The following is a 9,298-nucleotide window of genomic DNA, read 5'->3' on the forward strand; positions in this document are numbered from 1 at the left end:
GCACTGGGTGCAAACTCATGACACTTAACTGTCTGCAAGCTCATCTCTCCACACAGAAGTGAGCAAATGCAAAGATTTAAATTATTAGAAGTGCTTTGACTTTGTAATGTATGCTCATAGTTTGGTAAAGAAAGTAAGAGTGTAAAAGATTGAGGAACACAGAGCACTGGGGTTGTTTAGTCTTAACAAGAGGAGACTGGGAGGGGGAATCTTACTGCTCTCTACAGCTACCTAAAAGGAGGTTGTAGGCAGGTGGAGGTCAGTGTCTTTTCCAAGATGTCTAGTGACAGGACAAGAGGAAACTGCTTCAAGTTGTGCCAGGGGAGGTTTAGACTGGATATTAGGAAAAAAAAAAAATCACTGAAAGGGTGGTGAAGCATTGGACCAGGCTGCCCAGGGAGGTGGTAGAATCACCATCCCTGCAGGTATGTAAAAAACACATAATGTGGTGCTTAGGGACATGGGGACATGGTTTGGTGATTGACTTGGCAGTCCTGGGTTAACAGTTGGACTTGATGATCTCAGAGGTCTTTTCCAACCTAAATGGTTCTATGATTCTATAGTCTAGAGCAAGGAGCATCTGGAAGTAGAGAGTCTTCAGTTTTGTGGTTTGCTCTGACAAAACTCGAGCTTCTCTGACTTTTTTTTAAGTTTGTGACCTATATCTCTGTAGTCATTTGATATAATGCACTCTGATGGAGAACAGCAGGGTCTTTAAAGGATGGTTGTAACAACTGTAAACATGGATTAATCATGAGCAGGTCTTTGGAAGATGTTGCAGTTCCCACTGGTTGCCTTCTACTGCAATTCCAGGCCACCTTCTGCTCTTCACAGTGATAAAAGGCCATTGGACTGGAGAAAAGACACTGAACAATTGAAGGATTTGGAAACTTAGTTTATAGTGAATTCCTTTAATTGTTCTGTTTAGTCTGTCTTGGTTAATGTGGGAAACACTTTCTCATTAAAATTTTTTCACTGGTAAAAGTATTTTAATGAACATTGCAAAGCAAATGCTGGGGTGCTAGCAGCTAGATTGAATCTTTAAAATGTAGTTATTAGAACCATTTTGGTTATGTGTTGCAGTGTCAGGAGAAAGAAGAACTTGCAGCTTAGTCAACCATCTCTCTGTATTGCATACTGTAGCAACCAAAATAATTTTTAAAAATGGTGATTTTATATATATATATTTCAAAAGCATGTTTTTATTTTGTATATATTATTTTTTTAGAGTTGATGAGCAAGCAGTGGGTTGGATTTTTAATTCTAAAATTTTATTAATTTCATAAACGGAAGTTCAGTATTGCTTTTCTTCAAGCATCTTTAGTCATTAAGAATGAAAAATTGATAGTAACAAAGTGCTGCTTCTTTGCCTACCTAAAATGAGAAATGAATCTATAGGGATTTTCTGTGTAAATTTATGTTTAGTCCCTGGGCCCCCCCTCCAGTTTTACGGAGATTTTGAAAGTCCTTCCCACTTTGTTGAGAGCTGCTTGCTTAATCTTTGCTGGAGATCCAACTTTCCTAGGGATTTTTTTTGAGGTTATAGTGTCTTCATGATGTATTTTCTCTCTGTCTCACTTTACACAATCTACACTCAATACAATTCCATTGTAGGAGTTCTTCACAAATCGTGTGCTTGGTTTGCCGCCCCTTCAGAAGAGAACTGGATGCAGCTCTTCCAGCCTGCCTTGCTCTTGCACAAGTCTGTGAGTTTTCTGTGTATTTAAGTGGGTTTTATTCAGAAGGAAAGTATAAGAAATCAAAGGTATCTTGGGAGGTGGGACATGCATATTTTTAACGTTTTGATTACAAGAAGGTTAATCTTCCTTATTTGTTAATGTGTACTTAAAATAAGTCTACTAGAGGAAAAACTAATTGGTTTTGAATGTGTAGTGTTAGGCTTGGGTGTCTTCATTGGGGATGTAGACTGTTTGAAGTTAGATTTGTCAGTGGAAGTGAGCTGGAACTATGCAGGAGAGGAAAATGAGTCTTACTCTGAAAAATACCTCCTTGGCTCTCATGAAGTCATAACTGGATTTATGTTTGAATTCTTGTTCTGAATTTCATAATTTTTAGGTTTTTTTCCTAGATGTTTGCTGAAGGACTAATTACTGTTTTTTTCTCTTTGAAGCAGTTGGGTGGATTGCCAAGTTGGCTTGGGTAAAAAACCCAAACAAAACAACACAGCAGAAGATGTTTCACGTTGTTCAATGTCAGCCTTTAAGGCTTTTAACCCAAAACAGTCTTTCTGGCATGTGTTTAAAACTGATGCTTTCAAGACCTGTTGCATTTGCACAGATATGGAAGTCATGGTTCTCAAGCCATTCTCTTGTTGGAAACAAAAATATTATCCTGATGGGACTTCCGGGTGCTGGGAAAACAACGACTGGGAGAATAGTAGGTCAGAAGCTAGACTGCCCTGTCATAGACATAGATGACGATGTCCTTGAAACAACCTGGAATATGAGTGTGTCGGAAAAACTGCAGGATGTTGGTAATGAGCAATTTTTAGAGGAGGAAGGAAAAGTCCTGTTGACATTTTCAGCATCTGGAAGTGTCATTTCCCTTACTGGGTCCAATCCAATGCATGCTGCTGGCATGCAGCATATGAAAAAAAATGGGATAGTTGTGTATCTGGATGTGCCCACAGCAGTCATTATGAGCAGGCTGAAATCGATGAAAGTGGATCGCATTGTGGGCCAGTCTCCTGGTATTTCTCTCAAGGACATACTTCAGTTTAGGAAGCAGTTCTACAAAAAGTGGTATGACATCCGTGTTCTTTGTGGAGGGGATATTGCAGCAGAGATTGTAGCAGAAAAAGTACTTGATGCCGTGAAGAGATACCAAAACTCGGAACTGGAAACTTTCATTTCAACTAGATCTAGTAGGTCTGGAAGAAGTATGGAAAAAGACTCTCATAATTATTTCAGTGATGTTGTTATTCAGGGCTTAGCCCCTGACGGAGGACTCTTTGTTCCTGAGAGAGGACTTCCCAGATTCACTGCTGGAGAATGGCAAGGCCTAATAGAAGCAACTTACATTGAAAGAGCCCAGGTGATACTAGAAAGATGCATACATCCTGCTGATGTTCCTGCTTCTAAGCTGGCAGAAATTATTGGAACTGCTTATGGAGAAAACTTTACTTGTTCTAAAATTGCTCCAGTTAGACATCTGGCAGGCAATCAGTTTCTCCTTGAGTTATTTCATGGCCCAACAGCATCATTTAAAGATTTTGCATTACAGATGGTGCCACATATATTTGCATACTGCATTCCCAGAAGCTGCAATTACTTGGTTCTGGTAGCTACTTCGGGTGACACAGGGAGTGCTGTCCTAGATGGCTTTAGTCGCCTCCATGACACTGACAAACAGAGAATTGCTGTGATTAATTTTTTTCCTGAGGATGGAGTAAGCCCAATTCAAAAATCACAGATGATTGGCTGTCAGAAAGAAAATGCTTGGTCAATAGGTGTCAAATCTGATTTTGATTTTTGCCAGACAGCTATAAAGCAAATCTTTACTAATTCTGATTATACTGGCTTTCTTACGGTAGAATATGGAACAGCTTTAGCTGCAGCAAACTCCATAAACTGGGCACGACTGCTTCCTCAGATAGTTTATCATGCTTCTGCATACCTTGATCTTGTTCATCAGGGTATTATTCCTTTTGGAAGCCCTGTAGATGTTTGCATTCCTACAGGAAACTTTGGCAACATACTAGCGGCTTTGTATGCTAAAATGATGGGAATTCCTATTAGAAAATGTATTTGTGCTTCCAATGAAAACAATGTTTTGACTGACTTCATAAGAACAGGTGTTTATGATTTGAGGGGAAGAAAATTAATTCCCACATTTTCACCAGCAGTAGATATTTTGAAGTCCTCCAATCTCGAGCGATACTTGCACCTGATTGCTAATGAGGATGGACAACTGGTGACACAATTATATAACCAGCTGGAAAATAAGGGCCACTTCCAGCTACGGAAAGATCTACTTGAAAAGCTTCAGCGAGACTTGGTGGCTGGGTGGTGCTCTGAGGAGGACTGTCTGGCTGCCATTCACTCTGTATACAGTACTACAGGATATATTTTGGATACACACACAGCTGTTGCTAAAGTAGTTGCAGATCGATTACAAGATAGAACTTGTCCAATTATTATTTCATCTACGGCTCATTATTCTAAGTTTGCACCTGCTATCTTGAGGGCCTTGAGGATTGCAGAAATAAACCAGAATCCCTTAAGTCAGCTTTACTTGCTGAGTTCTTACAGCCCTCTGCCTCCAGTCCACTGGGGCCTGTTAGAGACCTTGAAAAAGAAGGGAAGTGAGGAACACCAGGTCTGTGCTGCTGATATGAGTATGCTAATGTCCTGTATAGAAACCTTAATTCAGAATCGATTTATGAAAGTTTTCTGAGCAACTGATCAGATGTCCACTGTGTCAATTGTGATACGTTCTTAACAAGCTGCATGTTTTAATAAAGCCATGATTCATCTGGCCTGTGTCCAATCCACAGCATAACGTCTGCAGTTTTATACTCTGTTGTCAAGTTTTCAACAGTATTTGTAAGTAACACATGTGAGATTTCTAGTAGTGGTGAAAGGTTGTGAATTGAGAATTTATAAAAAACTGGAATACTTTTTTGCGGGTCATATGTAGCAGAGACACCAGTACTGCTGGCTTTCTTTGGCAGTGCTGTCTCCTTCACAAGCCTGAAGCGTTCTCCATGGAAGGAGGAAGATAATGAAGTATGACCGACCTTTCTGAAACTAACAGCTCTGGTTTTGTTGCAAGAATGATGTGATCATTTGGTCAGTGTGTGATTAGTTAAACTTGAACTCACTTCATTTAGGACACTGAAACATGATAAGGTACTGTAATGATGTTCGTATATTACTAATGAGGGTTGATTTCACTACAAAGATTGAAGTATACTTGTATTGTTAATCCTTGAACCATCCAATCTGGTAGTATGTTATCGTCTATGTTATACATATCGTATATGTATTGTGAGGCCAGCATTTATGTAAAAAAATCTGGTAATTTTGGTTTTTACACTTTTTCTCCCAGATATTTTCCTGTATAAAATAGAATCCTTTGTTTAATATTTTTAATATTTTTTCAGATGTGACTCTTCCTCCGGTGTGTTGTAGTCTCTTTCCTGGATCTTTTCTATTGGAACTTTCAACTTTAGAATCCTTTTTTAATGCTATAGAAGAATTTGCTAGTAGTAGCAGCAGTCTCCTTAAATAAGAACCAGACTTCACCATTTATTTACATTTATTTCTTGTATTCTAAGTTTTTAGAATGTAAGTTTTATCTTTGAGGTCATACAGCTTTCTTGTTCTAATAACTTCTGTTTTCATATTTTTCTTAAATCTTCTTGACATTCTATTCTATTCATACTTCGCTTGACTTAGTGTAAGAAAGAAGCTTCCCAAAGTACTTGGCATCCCATCAAGGAAAGCGAAGGATGAATTCTAGTGTGTGGAAAATGTGATAGCATCAGAGGTATTAATTGTGTAACCTAAAATAAATCTACGTTAGCAATCTGGTTTTGCTAATGACAGGCTCCTTATTGGGTTTTAGCATTAAAAAAACAATAGAGCAGTTTGTCCTAGGAGATCATGTGGTTATGGACAAACATATTCTGCTAACTGTAGATGGTATTTGGCAAGGACGTAAAATATAACTACATTTCATGCTAGGAGAAATGGTAAAATGATGTATTGGCAAGTTTTGAATGGCAGTTAGAGGTAAAGAGCTAAGAGTCATCAGGTGTGAGGACACAACTATGGGAGGTTGTGTTTCCCACCAAGATTCAAATAGGGAAGGTGTTGGCAAGAGAGATGGTAATTGATAACATTTTTTGCCTCTTTGAGAAGCGACATGTAGATACCAGGACTCATTTGGGGCTTTGAACTGTTGCCATATCTGCCAGCTTCCTTTGTGTGTCTGCTTGTACTTTTTGCCACATTAGGGTTAAGAAGATGTCATCTAGCAAACTGTTTTAAAGACTTGTCATTTCTTCCAGTGTAAGATAAAAAGACCCAAGCATGATGTGCATTTGCCACAGTGAATACATTATACAATAAAATTTAATGTAGGTGGTAGTAAAGGTGTGACACAGTAACTTTCTAGATTCCGCCATTCTTGGATGCCTTTTTAGGACCTTTCTAGTTCTTTTCTGTGCTAGGTCCTTGTTCACTATTTCTGCAGTAACTTTGGAAAATAATTTTTTATTTTCACAGAATCACAGAACAGCCCAGGTTGGAAGGGACCTGAAAACATCAATCTGGCCCAATCTTTCATGGGAAAGGGAGCCTAGATGAGATGAGCTAGCACCCTGCCCAGTCACATCTTAAAAACTTCCAGCGATGGGGACTCTTATCACATCCCTGGGGAGGTTGTTCCAGTGATGGAGTGTTCTCGTTGTGAAAAATTTCTTTATATCAAGATGAAACTTCTCCTGGTGCAACTGATAGCTGTTTTCTCTTGTCATCTCTGTGTGGCTACTTGTGAAGAGAGCACCTCCATCCTCTAGAAGCCACCATTTAAGTACTGGAAAATTGTGATGAGGTGCCATTTTGTTCTGCAGGGTGATAAGGCCCGGAGTCTCATTCAGGTTCTCCTCATAGGGCAGAGGAATTTTAATCATTTTCCAGACACAGCATGAGAAAGACCATAAATACGGAATTAAAAAAATAATCAGAGTTCTGTAAGGACAATATAGCATACTGCCAAAAAAGCAGCATTGCTTGTGTGGGTGATAAGTGCACATCCACCATGTATTTCTGTATGTTTCAGACTGATTCTTACAGTAGTTCCACGTGGAAAAAAAATAATGCTTTCTCTGGGTGTGCTCAGTACAAAACCAAAATTCTGTATCTTTAAAGTAACCAAACCGAAACAAAACCCCCAAACAAGCCAGACTGCCTGAGTTACTGGAACAGGAGGTGATTTCAGCATAAGATCTCTGTGGAAATCCTGCAGTACCTGGTTCCATGGGGCTCAATGCCATTACATCTCATAGGGCCATTTGTTGTGCACTGCTATGATACTTTCCAGAAATGTCCACAAAGAAGAGCTTGTTTTCATAGAAGGTACCTAAAAGAGAAAAGCTGAGATTCTAAACAAGATTAGTCTAGAAGCCAACATTCTGCCTTGAGTTAGCTCATTATTAGATAAAACAGAACTAAACCGAGGATTTATTTTGGCATGACTCAAACAATCAATATTTCAAAGTTCATGGCAGTAACTCAAGCTTGGCTTGAAGGGGAAAGTATTAGTAAAATTTCTAGTTGCTATTTGCATAGCACATGAGCCATTGTAACAGCTGATGAATAAAGAAATGAGCAATTACAGGCTTTAAATGTGGACTTAAGGTGTATAAAGGCAGGGGTTAAAGAGCACATAGGGTATTAGTACATTTCTTAGGATGTCTAAAGGCTTTTACAATACAGTATTTACGAGTTTTTAAAAATCATAAGTTAATTTTTGGACTTTTATAACTTCATTGAACTATTTTTGTGCACCACATTTGCTTGTGGATTCTGGTAACGGGCACCTTAAAACGCTGCAGTAGTGTTGCGATCCTGGATGTACACAGTATCTGTGGTCTGGTGCTGATGCTATGTTGTGGTAGCTGTAATGTACAGTCTTCGGGTTTGCCTTGTCCTGCAGGGCCTGGAAGAATGCAAGAGAAAAAGTTTCCAAGTTTCCAGCATACTCAGTATAGCTGGCTGCAGGAGCGTAGGATAGTGAAGGAAGCAATCCTGCTTTCTCAGCCCAGCTTTTCTGAATGTCAGTCAGCAAAATACTGTGGTTCAATATTCTGCTACTGTTACTGTACTTTTTTTCACTACTGTCAGTGTTATGAAAGGTTCAAAAGACATTACTGAATAAGAGTGGACACAAGTGCCTTTTTTTTGTCTTTTGCAGACATCAGGCACGCTGTTGTCATGCAATGTTTTATATTAACTTCTTAAGGTAAAAGTGATAGGCTAGTGATACACAAAAGCAAATCAGCATGGTGATGGTTAGCAGGATTCTTTAAGCGTTTTAGGCTTGGTGTATATGCAGTTTGCCCCTATTTGTCTAAAGATAGGATGTTGCAATCTAAATCAACATAAGCCAGGTCTGCAGAGAGTGTGAACATGCATATATACACATTTCTACTAGCTTTGTTGACCTGGAGTAATAGCATAGCTTTAGTTAAGCTTTTATTCTTCTGTATAGGTAAATCTTTGCTGAACACTGATATTACATGAAAAACCTTAAGGACAAAAATAACAAATGTAAGGACAAATGTAATGTCTATGTTTACACTTTTTATTATAAGACTGTTTGTATGAAAAATACTTTGTTTTGCTTACAGCTGCTCATTACTTGCCTTTAGTCAGAGTCCTGCTTCTCAAGGTGACAGTGGTTTGAGTTAAAGGCTGAATAGAGCAGATAAGGATAACTTCAGAAGATAATTTTGTTTTCTTAGTATCTTACAATTTAGAAAGAATTGCAATTTATGTTTTTGAGGTGATGGAATATTTTAGCAGTAACAACTCTAAAGGGAAGGTTCTTCTTTTTCAAGAGGTCAACTCTGTTCTTCAAGCACATCAAGAACACACATTGTTATCAAGTATATCATGTTTGGCGTGCCTGAAGTATGTATTAGTCACTTGTATCCACTGTATTTTCTTTAAATAAATACTGCAGGATCCACTCTATAGCACTTTATTTGCAAGTATGTTCATAATATCAGTGTGATATTAAGAAAATCTACTAAAAGAAGTGGTTTCAGAATTTTATATTCTTAAATCTTGAAAGACTTGTTGAGTCCTGTGTTTACTTGGAAGTTAGGTGCATAGTAAACAATCTAGTAATTCCCTTTGTTGAGACTGACATATTAGTGAGATAATTTGCATTATCCTGGGAGGAAAGTACCTTACAAAAAAGTAAACCCACATCAAAAATAGCAAATGGCTAAACATTCTGTTTATATTGCACCACAGACTTGTTTGGTGCTGCAGGGGAAGTCTGTGTATTGTGAGGAATTAATACGGAAATCTGACAGTTTAATCTTTCTTGTTCATGCTTAGTTCAGTGGAGGAATGAGCTGATTGTTAACAGTTGTGGAGCAGCTTTGGTTCACTTGGAATATGACTTTAGGATCACAGGCTTAAAAATTACTTGAATGGTTGAAGCAGCAATAAGAAAGGAGTAAGTAATTTCAGTGAATTAACGTGAACAAGCAGTTAATTATGAATATATATTAGCAGCTTGAGGAGGATTTAAATGTTAC

The 9,298-nt window shown here is 38.3% G+C and overlaps 1 protein-coding gene across 2 annotated transcripts; it reads left to right on the top strand.

The window, feature by feature from the left end:
- The first annotated feature begins 1,614 nt into the window (after positions 1-1,614).
- Positions 1,615-8,723, top strand: THNSL1 (threonine synthase like 1). 2 transcript variants are annotated; one of them, XM_055803768.1, is made up of 2 exons: positions 1,615-1,706; positions 2,135-8,723. In XM_055803768.1, exon 2 carries the CDS (start codon positions 2,194-2,196, stop codon positions 4,414-4,416), a length of 2,223 nt encoding a protein of 740 aa, XP_055659743.1. In that variant the 5' UTR covers positions 1,615-1,706; positions 2,135-2,193; the 3' UTR covers positions 4,417-8,723. The 2 variants fall into 2 exon arrangements, with proteins under 2 accessions (XP_055659743.1, XP_055659742.1); XM_055803767.1 differs by having other exon boundaries at positions 1,616-1,706; positions 2,132-8,723.
- The last annotated feature ends 575 nt before the right edge of the window (positions 8,724-9,298 follow it).

Source organism: Falco peregrinus, chromosome 5 (assembly GCF_023634155.1).
Source record: "Falco peregrinus isolate bFalPer1 chromosome 5, bFalPer1.pri, whole genome shotgun sequence".
Classification (NCBI taxonomy): domain Eukaryota; kingdom Metazoa; phylum Chordata; class Aves; order Falconiformes; family Falconidae; genus Falco; species Falco peregrinus.

What these genes read in the sequence shown, in the direction of transcription:
- THNSL1 (XM_055803768.1), top strand. Translation starts at nt 2,194, where the DNA reads ATGTTTCACGTTGTTCAATGTCAGCCTTTAAGGCTTTTAACCCAAAAC.